This window comes from Lissotriton helveticus, unplaced genomic scaffold (assembly GCF_964261635.1).
Source record: "Lissotriton helveticus unplaced genomic scaffold, aLisHel1.1 SCAFFOLD_1310, whole genome shotgun sequence".
In the NCBI taxonomy this organism is placed as follows: Eukaryota; Metazoa; Chordata; class Amphibia; order Caudata; family Salamandridae; genus Lissotriton; species Lissotriton helveticus.
The window spans coordinates 6,543-21,476 of record NW_027611764.1 but is presented as its reverse complement, the minus strand read 5'-3'; the positions used below and the strand labels follow the sequence as shown (position 1 = coordinate 21,476).

At 45.9% G+C, this 14,934-nt stretch overlaps 1 protein-coding gene across 1 annotated transcript in view; it reads left to right on the top strand.

Moving 5' to 3' along the window:
- LOC144806667 (uncharacterized) overlaps window positions 1–14,240 on the top strand; it is a 45,205-nt gene extending 30,965 nt beyond the window's left edge. The window contains exons 4-6 of the mRNA XM_078672984.1: window positions 10,714–10,821; window positions 13,533–13,640; window positions 14,223–14,240. Of these exons, the coding sequence (XP_078529110.1) occupies window positions 10,714–10,821; window positions 13,533–13,640; window positions 14,223–14,240 (234 nt within the window). The remainder of the gene's footprint in view (window positions 1–10,713; window positions 10,822–13,532; window positions 13,641–14,222) is intronic.
- Window positions 14,241–14,934: the final 694 nt, after the last annotated feature.

The following is a 14,934-nucleotide window of genomic DNA, read 5'->3' as shown; positions in this document are numbered from 1 at the left end:
GACACCACTGCAGCCTACGGAGTCTATTCTCCCAGGTTGTCAGTGAAGCAGTCATTGACGAATTTAGAGGGGAATTATGCGACTGCATGATAACCATCTCTAAAATGGCTGCCACAAACCGTATTGTGTTTGGTGTCAAACATGTTGGAATCATATTCTCACACTGGTAATCGGTGTGGGAGGCATGATTCCACCCATCGGTAGAGCAATCTGTGAAGCTCTCAGTGTTCCTGCTACTAGCCTTCTAGTCCCGCACAGCACAAAATGGATGCTGCCGACCTGAGACACATTCCTGCCCTCCTGCTGCTGTGCCAAGCTGTAGAAGGGGAAGGCAGAACAATAGGCATCCAATCACAGGTAGGTGTGACAAACTCTTAGACAGGATTTAGTGTATTAGGGCTGGGTGGGTGAGCTTCCCAGTGACTGAAAGTCTGCACAAGGGACACATTTGGTGTACCTGTGTATAGTCCAGTTCAACAAGCTGTTGGCTCCCGCTCTGGCACGAAAATGGACAAAGGACATGGGTGTAACCTCCCCCTGTCCAGACCCTCCCCTGAATCTTCCCAACCCTTGTCTTAGGGTACTTAAGGGCTTACCTGGCTGTATGACCATTGATTCATTGTGGACAAGAGTCAGACCTGAAACCACTGCGTTTCAACTGACTGGGCACTCTGGACTTTTCTAGACTTCATTTGGGCCTGACTCTGTCTCCCTCTCAGCCTGCTGCATCTTCTGTGCCTGTGCAACATACAGGATCCGTGCCGGACCTGTGGAGAATCAAAGACAACTGAAGATAATACCCTTGGATTAAAGGAGTCATTCCTCTGCATTCGCAGGCACCTCAACACTGCTGACCAGTCTGCCAATTCTGAGCTCCTATGGACTCTGAAGGTTCCAGCACCACAGGAGGTGGGTTTCTATGTCCCTCGAGGCTCGATCTGCCCTCTCACCAAGGTTGAGGCTAGTATCCCTTGTTGGGGCTGCAATACCTGAACCCCTGTGCTTCGCATGTATTTGCAAGTGCATGAGCTTGTTGGCAATTCCTTGACAAGTAAATTGGGATCTGAGTAGCCCCACCTCTGGCGACTTTCTCTACAAAGATCTTTATCCATCTTGCACCAAGTGTTCTGTGGCTTGCTGTTTTGTGAAACTGCGAATTCTATGTCTCCTAGACCATGCTGGTCCGAACCGTACGCTTTCTTGACTTCCTGTGTAGGATGTTGTTGCCAAGGCTTGTTGGTGCTCCTGCTGGACACCTATCCCTCAGCACCCGCCATGCTTCGTGGGACCGCTTGCATCCAGCTCCTGGTTGTCCTCAATGTCGCCTGGTTCCCGCAGCCGCTGTGTCAAGAGCACCATCTAACTATCCTGAAGCACCAGACATCAGTGGGCATACGTATCCTGAGCCCCTGGTCACTTCTAAGTGACCCAGACTATGTCCACTCTGCTTACAGGTACTCTTCATCTAGAATCCACATTTGGATTCCAACGGTCATTCTTCTCCCTTTCAGCAGTAGCACTTTCTTGAAGTCCTCCACTGAGTTCGACGGTGGTTTCCGAAGGTCACTTCGTCCCTATGCACCCGGCTTCCCTGGGATAGTTAACTTGGGTTCTTCAGTATGCACGGGTGGGGTGGATCTCCCACCTTCTGTCTTCCATGGGATTTCTTACAAGCCCACTGGGAAGGGTCCCTTATCATTAAAACTCCAACCGCGACTTGCACAAAGACTTGTACCGAGCACGCGGTCGTGTTCCCACACAGCACATGGACTCCGTGGGTAGTTCCTTGGGTTCCCAGCAATTCTATGTCTTCTCAACATTGTCCTGACTCGAGTCATGGTTCTTATTCCACTTTCTTAGTATATGGTTTGGTCCCCCTCTGGGGCCCACTGTTTATTGGTGCTATTTACATTGATTTCTTTGCAATAGTATTGTGTGCTTTGTGTATATCTCCGTGTAGGAGATACTGGAACGTACTAGAGAGTATTATATAATAAATACATGTTTTTATAAATACTTTGTGTGGTTCTCTTTTGTTTAATCTACACTATATAATTGTATTCTGGTAAAACAAGCTGCTTTTCACTCTTTCAAGTCTGAAGGCTGCTCTCCACAGCTACCACATGGATAACTTTCTAAGGTTGTTTGAGACCTCTTAAATCACCATAAGGGTGGTCTGGACTGGTGCACGGTGCCCACTTTAATTAGTGGACATCATATACCAGGCCAACTTAGCTGGAAAATTGTTGAGAGTCTACCACCAGAATTAACTTAGGGTAAATTAGGTAAATATTGCAGGGATAATTATATTTAGGGCTCCCTGTTTTCCGTTTTTACGGATTTTTACAGCTAAATACAGACAGAAAACAATGTGGTTTCTGTCTGCATTTATTTTTTAAAGTGGATAAATGCAGTAAATTGTGCTCTTTTCAAGTGACTCTCTGTGCTGTCTTTCCTGAATTAAGGGACAGCAGCTGACCAGGTGCACAGCATGATAAATAAAAAACAGGATGAAATGTCTTTAAATAACGCCATATGTCAACATACATTTATAGTATATGCTAGTATTGGATGCATTGTTATGTAATATTTGACAGCTTAAATAGCTAAAACACGACGGACATCACAGTATAAGTTATACAAATATGGAAATGTAGTTTTTCAACTTCATTTATACGCAAAACACAAAATAAATTTGGATAAATGCGGATAAAATGGGCAAAAAATGAATATGAATAAATACAGACGGTAATGTTAAAAAAAGAAATACCATCAAACCAGGATCCTTCATTATAATTAAAAATCCTTCTACAACTCAAAACTTGGAAATGCAGGATATACAGCTCAACAAATCTAAGAATTTCCCTTTACTTTACTCTCCTTCTTCCTAATTTGTCTCCTATAAAAATCTATTTACAAACTTTTTGAAAAATAGAACATAAACTCTGTTGCACAATGGTGACTCATGTCAAGATCTCTCCATTACTGAAAAAATGTGGATTCTATTTCCACATTGTGTATTAATGACAGCTCTAATACCGCAGACAAGTTTCAAAGCTGCATGACACAGGTCAGCCAGTGGATGGAGCAGAATTGCTTGAAACTGAATGGGGACAAGAGTGAGGTCATGCTGCTAGGAACGAAGGCAGAAATTTGGTCACCAGATTGGTGGCCGGCAGATTTGGGAAATTGTCCGTCACCCGTAACGAAGGTCAAAAACTTAGGCATCATGCTAGATAACAGGCTCATCTTTGATGCCCAAACAAACAAACTGGCATCTACTATGTGGTTCATCCTAAAAATGATTAGGAAACTAATGCCGTACATACCTCTGGATTCCCGCAAAACCGTAGTGACCACCTTAGCCTTGTCAAGACTCGATTACGGGAACGCATTATACGCTGGGATGCAGGCACAGTACCTAAATAAGCTACAACGTCTGCAGAACTCGGCAGCACGCCTAATCCTAGACATCCCTAGAACAGAACACATATCACACCATCTAGATATATTACATTGGCTCCCCCTGGCAAAACGAATAAGGTTCAAATCTCTATGTCTAACATATAAGGCACTCCAGGACAAAGGACCCTTGTTCCTCAGAACCCACCTAAAGCCATATACCCCCTTGAGAGAACTAAGATCAAGCCAGGCTAAGCTGATACAAGTTCCCAGGTTCAAACAGGCAAGATGGGGAGGCAGAAGCTTTATACTGCATGCTGCTAAAGACTGGAATCATCTTCCCCTTGCTATCAAAAATTGTACCTCCCTTATGTCATTTAGGAAATCAGTAAAGACATGGCTCTTCAACCTCAGTTAAATCTAGCTCCCGCGTCATCAGGACAAGGTCTCTTCCCCCAGCGCCAAGACGCCCAAGGGCATAAGTGCGCTTTATAAAACTACAAATCAAATCAAATGAAATCAAGTCAAATCAAATTACATTTATTACTAAAGAATAATGAATATTAGTAGATTTTTAAAGACTTGTATGTGGAACATGACTGCAACATCTGACAATTAGTTCAGTGACACACCACTGCAATCAAATTCAACTGGAATAATCCATTTTCCGCAAATATATTCAAGAAATATACATTTTTGTGTCCCTTACAGTAATTCAATATGCATTTCAAGACTTAAAAATTAGGATTTAAAATGAGTTTAAATTAAGGTTAAATGGGGCATGGCCAAGATGGCGGATGGTTGAGATGCGTTTTTGTCCCTTTCCGATCCTCACTGGAAAGCCCCGCTGACAATAGCCTGGAGCAGGTGGACGCCGCTCCCCAGTGGTGAGCGAGTTGACCTCTGGTACCTGGCGGCCCAATTCAGCAGCTGCCCCAACTCCTGGACCGGTAAAATGACGCAGAGACGCGCAAGACCACGTGTGGGTCTCCGGACGGCTGCAACTAGGCCGGAGAGTTGGAGGACCGACTGTAAACTCTACCGCTGAGACACCGGTGCGGGCCCGCCCCATGGAAGATTTCCCTGGGGACTTGGTGGGGCCCGGAAATCTCCCGCTCTGCACCATAGAACTGTCCAAGGCCCCTGGTGGCTGCAACAACCCCTGAGGAGGATTCTGAGGTGGGATTTGTGCTTGTGCTGCATCACCTGCAGAGCAGAGAGCGGGACCTCGTCCATTCACGCCCAGAGGAGCACACCTGAAGGCCCGCTGGGCCGACAGAGCATCGGGCCTGCAGCAGGGAGTGCAGAGCTTGTCATTCCTGAGAGCATGCCCAGAGGGACCAACCCAGACAAGAAGGTGAGGAGAGGGGGGGAGCAGCTGCAGAACTAGTGGATGGGGCCCCCCAGTGATATACTGACCTGATAAGTGGGCCCCAGGGTGGACGGCAGGGGCCCCTCTCCTGTGCCCATGAGTGCACTGGGGAATGCCCTAAAAGCTTCAGCAATTCATAACCGGATCAAGCCTTACATCGAGACAGATGCCTCGCTTCAGCCCCTTGAGTCCCCTGGCCTTCGTTGCCTAAACCAGGCCTGCCCTCTAGCGCCTGCATATAGGGGAATAGGAAAGGCCTGAGCATCCAGACACTGACCATGGCAGGGGGCAGATCACCCTTCCCTGTTGACCTCCCTCCATGCGGTGACCGATCCGGGGGTCCGCATCCTTACTGGGCGCCTCCGGACCCCCCCAGCCTACGGACCCCCACCAGCCTACAATTCAAAGCTACAGGCACACCTCTGTCTGCTCCAGCGCCTGGCTTGTCCTTTTCCTATCACCAGCGAGCGGGGTTGGACCTACTGCCTCCCCGTCATGGCTTCGGGGAAAACTAAGAGAGACAGGACGGTGAAGGGCATGCTTCTCTGCCCATCGGGGGCACACACAGGAGACCTGTGTTTTCTAAGAGCTGCGAGGAACAAGCAGATGCCACTCAACCAGAAGCATTTGTCTCCGGGGCATCGCTTCCAGGGCAGCGGGAAAGGACATTGTCGCCTTCGTATCTGAACTATTTAGAGCAATCCTGGATGCTGGCCCGAGGTAGAAATCAAGATAGACCACGCACACAGGGTCGGACCTCAGAGAGGCCCGGATGGACCTCCCCCAGACATCCTGACTTGTGTCCATGATTTTACACTCAAGAAGGAACTCCTAAGGACTGCCAGGGACAAACATCCAATCCAGTATCTAGGCCAGTCTACCATCCTGTATCTGGATTTGGCAGCGTCTACCCTTCAGAAGCGTAATGCCTTCCGGCCGGTAACCTCCCACCTTAGAGAGCTGGGGGTGTCCTACTCCTCGAGACATCCCTTTCAAATGTTTTTTTGCTTAGAGGGCAAGCTCCACCACCTTCCCTCTCTGTACGAGGATTGCTGTATACTCAACCTGAAGGACTCTTCCCCGGAGGGTCCCGGCACCGGGAGGGGAAGCAGTGAGAGAAGGGGGCCTCACGGTCCTGGGGGCCCATGATCTCCCCCACCTGGACTCTGACCAGACCCTGACACCATCTCTAGGGAGAGGGGGACAGTCCTGGTTACCCTAGCAGGAGACTCAGAGGGGACGACGGCTACATGATCTGCAACGCTCCTACCACTTACACTCGTTCTCTATGAACTTCCATTCTTTTCCTCTTTGGGGGTTCAGAGGTGGGGGAGTGCACAAAGATTCCTCCCTACCTTTGGTATTCCATGGAGACACCCATCCTGGACAATGCTCTTCTCTTGAACAATATGAGTTATTTGTTTAATTTGGCCATTAGGTCCTTTTGTTATGGGGACTTGTTGGACCTGGTGACTCGACACGCTTGCACATCCCACATCTATTGAACCACATTTGACTCAATGGCCCACACCCTTGGCACAGACGGAGCTACTTGAAGATTACATAACTGACCACTTAGTGATTCTCACACTCAATGTTAAGGACCTAAACCAATATGCTGAATCAGAGCTCTATCCTCTCCTATCTAGAAAACTCTGGGGCACACATAAATGCACCTTCTACCCAAAGATCAGCATAGACTCCGCTCAACGGCATTCCCCTTTTAGTTTTTCTTGTCTCCCCCGACTAAAACGGCTGGTGTTGCGATCCTGGTCTCTAAGACATTCCCTCGTAAGGTGGGGCTTTAACAGGCAGAGATTAAGGGCAGACTTCTAGCATCCTCTCTACACGTAGGATCTAGCAACCTCACAGTGGGCACCATATACTCCCCCAGCAAAGGACAGGAACCCTTTCTTCGCAAAGCAGTGTCTAAAATCATGGGTACACATTGAAGGATGGTGCTGCTGGGGGAGGATTTGAATCTGATATTCAATGCCAACCTGGACAGATCAGCACAATGCCACAGACAGGCAGGGACACTCTCGGTAGCGGGAGAGTCTTGGCTGGGCAGCATGGGCTTGATAGACCTCTTGAGCCACACACAATCTTGGGGTTTGGCTAGATGCCACTCTTAGCTATAAGGAGCATACCAAGAAATTAGCAGGTACTTGCTTTGGCCTACTCCGAGGGTTTAGACCCTTGTTGGGGTTCCTTGATCCTTTTACCCGCCAGATGATAGTACAGGCGGCCACCCTGTCCAGATTGGACTATGCTAATTCGCTCCTGTTAGGGGCAAATAAGGCAGGAACGAATCGTCTGCAGCGTGTTTAGAACGCAGCAGCTCGTGTCCTGCTGAGGCTCCCTAGAACTTGAACTGGGGCGATTTGCCGCCTTCATTGGCTGCCTTTGACGAAAAGAATCAAATTAAGAACTCTGTGCCTGACTTTTAAAATCTTAAACTTCTCCTCCCCTGAGATCCTTTCCAATTTACTGGTACCCTACGTTCCTATGCTCCAACTACGATCAGCTGGGCAACACCTAGCTATGGTCCCCTGAGTGAAGCGTCTCCGAACTGGTGGATAATCTTTTTGCTGTTTGGCGGGTAAATTGTGGAATTCCTTTCCTACGCAGATTTGTTGTCTGGACAGCTTGATGTCTTTCCGTAAGGCCGCTAAGACCTTTCTCTTTCCAGTGCCTTAATCCCGTATCTAAACAGTGACACTGCTATTAGCGCCGTGACACCTCTTCGCTGAGGTAGCTGCGCGCTATAGAAATGATTTAAATTAACTTAACACCCTGACTCCCAAAATTCCACCTTCTACTCTCATGCTCACAAAACCTATGCTTGTATGCTTGACTTGACTACTTTTTGGACACTGTGGAAGTGGCCTCCATGGTCCAATCAACAGAGATTGAACCCCATTTGCTTTCTGACCACACCGCTGTGACAGTGACCCTTGCTGTGCCAAGGTCTAACCCACCCCTCAGAACCTGTAAACTTAAAGATTTCTTGCTCTACCGCCCTGAGGTCATAACCCAGATCACCACAACAATCCAGGACGATCTGGTAATCAACGATACCCTTGAAATCTCAATTGCCACTCTGTGGGATGCCTTAAAATCTGTGGTTGGGGAAGAATTTATAGCTATAGATTTGGCGGACAATAGAATCCGACATGAGAAGAGGGAGAGCATGTCCTGCCAGGTGGCAGAACTAGAACATATACATAAGAGAACAGGGGCCCCTAGGACCTCCAGACAGCTCGAGGCTGCCCGAGCTCAACTAGCTGGACTGCATGTGGACAGTGCAGAACACGCAGCCCTTAGGCTCCGGCATAGGTTTTACGTAGGGGACAACCGGCCTTGTCGCCTCCTGGCAAGCTGTGTTTGATGCCAACACCAAGTGACAGGGGTCCCAAAGGTCCTGGACAGGGTGGGACCCAAATGGACCGATGATGCACACATAGTTGAACCATTTCTGGAATATTACCAGACTCTTTACACAGCACAAGACCTCCCACCGTAGGCAATCCCTGAATATCTCAAGGCGTCTACTACTGCCACCCTGACGTCCATGCAAGAGGCGGAGCTAAAACACCCAATCCGGATAGACTAAGTCATCTCTAGCATGTCCCACCTGAAGCTATCCAAGTTCCTGGGGCCAGGTGAATTACCAGCCTCCTTTTATAAGACATTCTGCCACAGTTTAGCCCCTATTCTTACCAGGCTTTTTAACGCAAATGGAGACAAAGGGTCACTTCCCCCTTCAATGCTCCATGCAGCAATAGTAGTAAATTCCAAACTCGGGAAGGACAGGACTCACTGTTCTTATTATCATCCCATCTCCCTCTTGAGCTCCTTACAGGCATTCTTGCTGCTAGGCTTAATCCCCTCCTCCCAGGCATCATAGGTCCGATCTGGCTGGATTTGATCCCCAACGGAGTGTAGTGACAATACAAGAATGATCCTGTACATAATTGATAAAGCCCAAAGATATGCCCAAGAAAGAATTCTCTTGGCAGTTGAAACAGAGAAAGCTTTTGACAGGGTACAATGGCCGTATTTGGAGGCAGCCTTGACCCTTTTTGGCATAGGGGATCACTTTCAAAAGTGGAGTCTTAGTAGCTACACTCAACCAACAGCCGTAGTTTACATCAACAGCTGCTGTTCCTCCGCCCCTAACCATACACCTAGAGGGACCAGGCAGGGGTGCCCCTTGGCGCCCCTGCTGTTCAGCCTGTACATAGAACCCATGGCCCAAAAAATATATTCCTACTCACAGATAAAAAGGTGTCCAATGCGGAGGAGAATTGCACTCCATCGGCCTTTGCCCAGATGACGTCATAGCCTCATTGGAAGAGCCCTCCGCTTCACTGCCCGCTTTCTTAGCAGCACTGGAGTCATTTGGTCAGACATCAGGCTTTACGGTAAATATCCAAAAATGGCAAGCCCTCAACCTACCCTCTGGCCACAGACGTTAGACACTTGCAAAAGGCCCTGCCCAAACAGTGGGCCCCGGTATCAATCCCATATCTAGGCCTCCAGATAACCGCTGCCATCACTGACACTATTAGGCTTAACTAGCAAAAGCTAACTCACCAGATCAAATCCGAACTGTGTCAGTTGTGGTCATACTCCCTCTCGTGGCTAGAACTAATACTAGCAATTAAAATGACAATCCTCCCTAGGCTCTCTCGCTAAAAAGAAATACATGGATGTGTGGGCAGATAAGCATCCTCGTATCTGTAGAGCCCTCAGCTACCGCTCCCCAGATGAGGGTGGCCTGGGAGACAACAACCTTGTTCACTATTACCAGGTCACCTAATCAAGGGTTTTAGTGGAATGGTCACATGCAGAATCTGAAAAGAAATGTTTGTTTATGGACCGAGCTCTGGCTGGCCAGGCACCGTGGCGCATCCCATACCTCCATAAAGAAGCACATTCCAGATCACTTCCTCTTGCCCATTACCAAGGCTTTGCTGGCAGTCTGGGACAGCTTAGCAACACAGAGGGGTCTCATGACCTTTCCCTCGCCACTTACCCCCATAGTCAAGATCCCAGATTTTCAACCAGGCACCCACAATCCCTCATTCCAAGTATGGGTACATGCAGGATGCAGGTTGGTGGGCCACCTGTTCGACTTGAAGGGTCCACTCCCCTTCGCGACCCTCTGTTCAGAGTTTGCCCTCACTGAAATGGAGCGTTGGCACTACACTCAGATCTGACACTGGACATTGCCCCCCACTATTTGCCCTGGTGCAGAGCGGCAACTTACCCCCATCGAGAGCTGGCTTGTGTCGAGGTCATCCAACAAGCGCCTGGTCTCAGACCTATACTGCCTGATCAATTCACCTACAGAGGTCTCCAAATACAAGAGCCAATCAGGATGGGAATCAGAAATAGGCAAGGAGTTTACAACATTACAATGGGTCTACATTTTCTACACGGCGCGACACACCACGCATAGCATGGCCAGTATGGCGAATGCCACAAAGATCGTCACACACTGGTACTACACACCCCACCAGATTCATAAATACAACCAGTCTAAATCTCGTGATTGCTGGTGCCACTGTGGATCCTGAGGTACACTCCTACACATTTTATGGGAATGCCCGAAGGTTAGGTCCTACTGTACACCGGTGCTCATTGAAATTGACACTGATTTGGACACATCCCAGCCCTTCACCATTACTTCTCTATCTCACTCTTATGGTCACCAGGTTCAGGGGGTGGAGGGGCAGGGGAAGGGGGAGTGGTAGATACTGGCAATTGTTATGGTACACTGCAAGTGTAATCAGCTCAAACAAATTTGAAGTACTCTGCTCGGAAAATTATTTTTCTCAATGGTTCATTGTGAAGGAAAGGATGTTTGATATGGTTCCACATTTGCTGCTGAACGAATTTGAGTAAAGGTTTTGACTTTTTTCATTCTTTAGGATTTCAAACAGTGGGATGGAGCAAGTTACAAAAAATTGGTGACCAACACCCCTAGCATGAGCACAAGTGTGCTTGCTGTCCGTCGGAAACAGTGGCCAAACATTAAGGTATGCAATCTAGTCAATATTATCTTCATTCTCTAAACACAAGGGTAGGGGATCACTGAGACTTCACAATTCACTTGGTCCTAGGTACACCGGTGGGCCATTGCTCAATTCATTTGTACCAACCTGTAAGTGAATGCACAATGATGTCCTAAACAGTTGATGTGCATATTTTAGTCCCATAGACCACTGGTGTTAAAGTCACACATATGTCAAACCTATTTGGAGACCAAATGCAAACAACTGCGCCTTTCACCTAGTTAGAGATCGTAAACAATTCACACAAGCAACTTGTGTTTCTTCTAGTGTGTTTCTGAAACTTACCTAAAGTGTATAACATATTGATGGGTGCTTACGTAAGAATAGATGAGAGGTACCTTTCTTTCTATCAATTTAAAAATGTGGTTTACTCTTAATGGTTTTTCAAACTTTTTAAAAAAATAAGTAGGGAACTCCCCCTTACCCAGTTTTGTATTTGATAATAACTTTTATTAAAAATGTCCATACAAACAGTATAGTTTTTCTTCTGCTCACAAATCATGAGAACAGTGTCAATAAAGCTCTTAGATAAAGGAGCAGTTTTGGGGGTCAAATGGAAAATTTCCATGGCATCTCTGTACTTCTTTATTTTGGCCTCGTCATTCTTCCTTTCACCCTCCCCTCCAAGGGAGATGAAGATAGTTTCAGTTTGCTGAGGTAAAGTTAGTTTTTCCAATCACTAATCTGGGTTTAAGCCAGCTACTGGTTAATAACACTGAAGATCTGTTCCTTTGCTTGTTTGAAAACAAGAATATACAGGCCTCATACTCCAGAACATTGCAACAGCCTAGAAGCCTAGGGCACTGTGGACGATGAGATATTCTTGAGTTGCCTTGAGGAGTTAGTGTTTCCAGTGCTAAATTTGTAAAGAAAGAAATTGCCCGGGACCTTCTTAGGAGGTCAATGTAGATTACATCAATCATATCATACAGCCTGTGCTGCCAGTGACACTACCATTTCAAGTACAAACCATCATACTTCTTTTCTGACAATTCAGAATATCCCAGGCAATTCAAAGCAGTAGCAAATGATGTTCATTTTGATTGTATATTGAATTGTGAAACAACTGTTGTGCTAATTTCAAAAGTAGACAGATACCATCGACATGTGGTGGACTGTCGTAAGTGCCGGTGTTGATCATAAATGCAGGCGCCGAGCACCAGAAACCACGAGCTCAGATTAAGCACTGGTTTCAACCTTGAAATTATTTTGGTCATTCCTCTCCAGATGCAGCCAAAAGGTCTGAATTGGGTCCACGAAAACAACACAACAAATGGATTTTTTTTAGAATAATACGGTCATACCGTCCGTGCTTGCTCTTCAGTGTTTACTTGTATTCATTGATACTGCTCTAGAAATAGCACCAGGTGAACCTACGCATCTAAGCTGATGATAGTCAAATCTACTTTCAGCTCGAAAAAATGCTGGTAAATCAAGTTGACCTACACATAAGATGATAGGAGAATGTGTGAAATAAGTCTAACCACTGGCAATACCTCAAGGTAGCACTCCAACCCACTTCTTTTGCCCTTCCCTGCCAACTCTTATTAGACACAGCCATATGCACATCAGTTTTGACCCTGCTCAAATAGAAATAGTCCAGCCTGAACTGCAAAGCCAGGTCCTCTCTGAACCAGAATACAAGCAACCCAAGACCTGTTTCACCCTAATTGAGGTATTCAATTGGGTGTAGCATTGTGTAAGTAAAGTCATAACTTGGGATGCCTGTCATGCTTCCATGGCATCCTTGTTGATGCTGAGTGTTTTTGGGATTACTGGAAGGGTGCATGGTTTTTATTCTTTGAATATTTTTTATCATGAGTCCTGCTCCTTCTTGCACCTGTGACCAACAGTGGTGATTGTAACATGCTTTAGGATCTTCTCAAGGTACGCCACATGTAGAGGTAATTTAGTTACTACCACTTTTAAAAAGATCGCTGCAAATACCTTACGATGAGAGGAACGTAGTGAATCCTCCACTGGAGGATTTTCCTCTTGTTGAGAGACTACCACCAGAATTAACTTAAGGTAAATTAGGTAAATATGGCAGAGATAATTATCATTTTATTTCCTCCAACAAGTGAATACTTAGAAATGCAGTATATGCAGCACTGCAAATCTAATTATTTCCCTTTACCAGGCACTTCTACTTTTCCCACTGTGTTGTCATCCTAAAATATGTTTTTACCAACTGTTTGTATAATAGAACGTAAACTCTCTCTAGTACAATGGTGTCTCATGTCAAAATGTGAAATGTGGATTCAGTTTGCACATTGTATCTACTTACATTTATAAAAAACCATTCATGAATATCAATACATTGTTTAAGACTTGTTTGTAGAACATGACTGGAACATCTGACAATTAGTTCAGTGACACACCACTGTGATCAAATTTACTGGAATAATGAATAATTCACAAATATATAAAAGAAATGTACATTTATATGTCCCTGGCAGCAATTTGATATGCTTCTGAAGACTTAAAATTAAGCTTAAAAATAAGTTCAAATTATGCTTAAAATTAAGTGCTATCCACTCAATCAGATTTGAAGTACTCCATTCGGAGAATTATTTTGCTAGATCGGCCAGTGTGTAATAGAGGACGTTTGGTATGGTTTCACATTTGCTGAAGAACACATTTGAGTTAAGGTTTTGACTGTTTTTATTCTTTAGGATTTCAAACAATGGGATGGAACAGATTATAGAATATTGTTGACCGAGACCTCTAGCACAAGCCCAAGTACTCTTGCTGTCCGACCGAAAGAGTGGTCAAACCTTAAGGTATGGAATCTATCCAATATTACCCACATTCTCTGAACACAGGGTAGTGGCTCACTTAGACTGCACAATTTACCTTGTTCTAAGTGCCACTGTGGGCCTTTGCACAATTCATTAGTGACAATAAGCAAGTGAACACGCAATGATGTTCTACACAATAAATGTGCATATTTTAGTCCCATAAACCAAAGGCGTCGAAGTCACACATATGTCAAGCTTCTTTGGAGATTAAATGCAAACAACTGTACCATTCACTTAGTTGTGCATCTTAAAATTCATGCAAGCAAGACATGTTTTTGCTTCTGCAATGTTTTTCTAAACTAACCTAAAGTGTATAAAACATTGATGGGTGCGCAAGTAAGAAAGTCTGAAATATATATTTCAGATACATTTTTATTACAAACTTCCATACACACTTTACAGTTTTTCTTCTGTTTCCACCGTGGGACTCTTGCCTTACACCTAGCTGCCGGGGCTTGTTGGAGCGGGACTCCCTGTCCCAGTGTGCACTGCTTTAAAACCAAAGCGGAGTTTGGGATACGCACTCTTCGCTTAATGTTTTGTTCAAAATATCTTTGTTGGTAGGTGGTGCCCGTGGGGTAAAACCCCTGTACTAGGATTGCGATACAAATGTTTTTGCTTGCGCTGCTCCCTTGAGAACCGCGTCTCCCCAGAGCACTCAAATTTTGTTTCAATAAAGTTTCACTGCTTGTAATCAAAGTTCATTGTGTTTTTATTCAGTTTTTCATTTTTTCATTTCTACACATGATATTGGTCTTCTATTTCATAGTAACCCATGTGGCCCAATGCATTTCGGGCACTGCCCCAGACAGAGGAGCCAAGGACAGCCCTCTAGCGCTTTTAAGCACATCTTTGCTCCCCCGATGCGGGACGCGTGCGGGCCAAGGGCGGGTCCCATCCTTGCCCGTCCTTGCCTGGAAGAGACAGGGCAGGGCCACCCCCTCGTATTCGGTTCAGGACAGCAGCGTGAAGAGTCATGTCCTATTTTGCAAGATACTGTAACTCTCACATTTGTTTCCCCGCTGGTCTATGTATAGCTTTTATCAGCCCCTCACTCTGTGATTTGGCACAGACTTTTTTGGGTTGGACACTGAATTGGATTTTCGTCCCTCCCTGGACAATTGATTAACTGAATTGAACTAATTACAAGTTGTGTCCATTTTGATTGTTAATCCTGCTGTCTCCCTAATGTGTGTATTCTGAAGGACTACTTGTTTTGTATTTGTTATATTGGACGGGCCCTAGCTTCTTGTTGACACCTATACTCCAGCTGCCT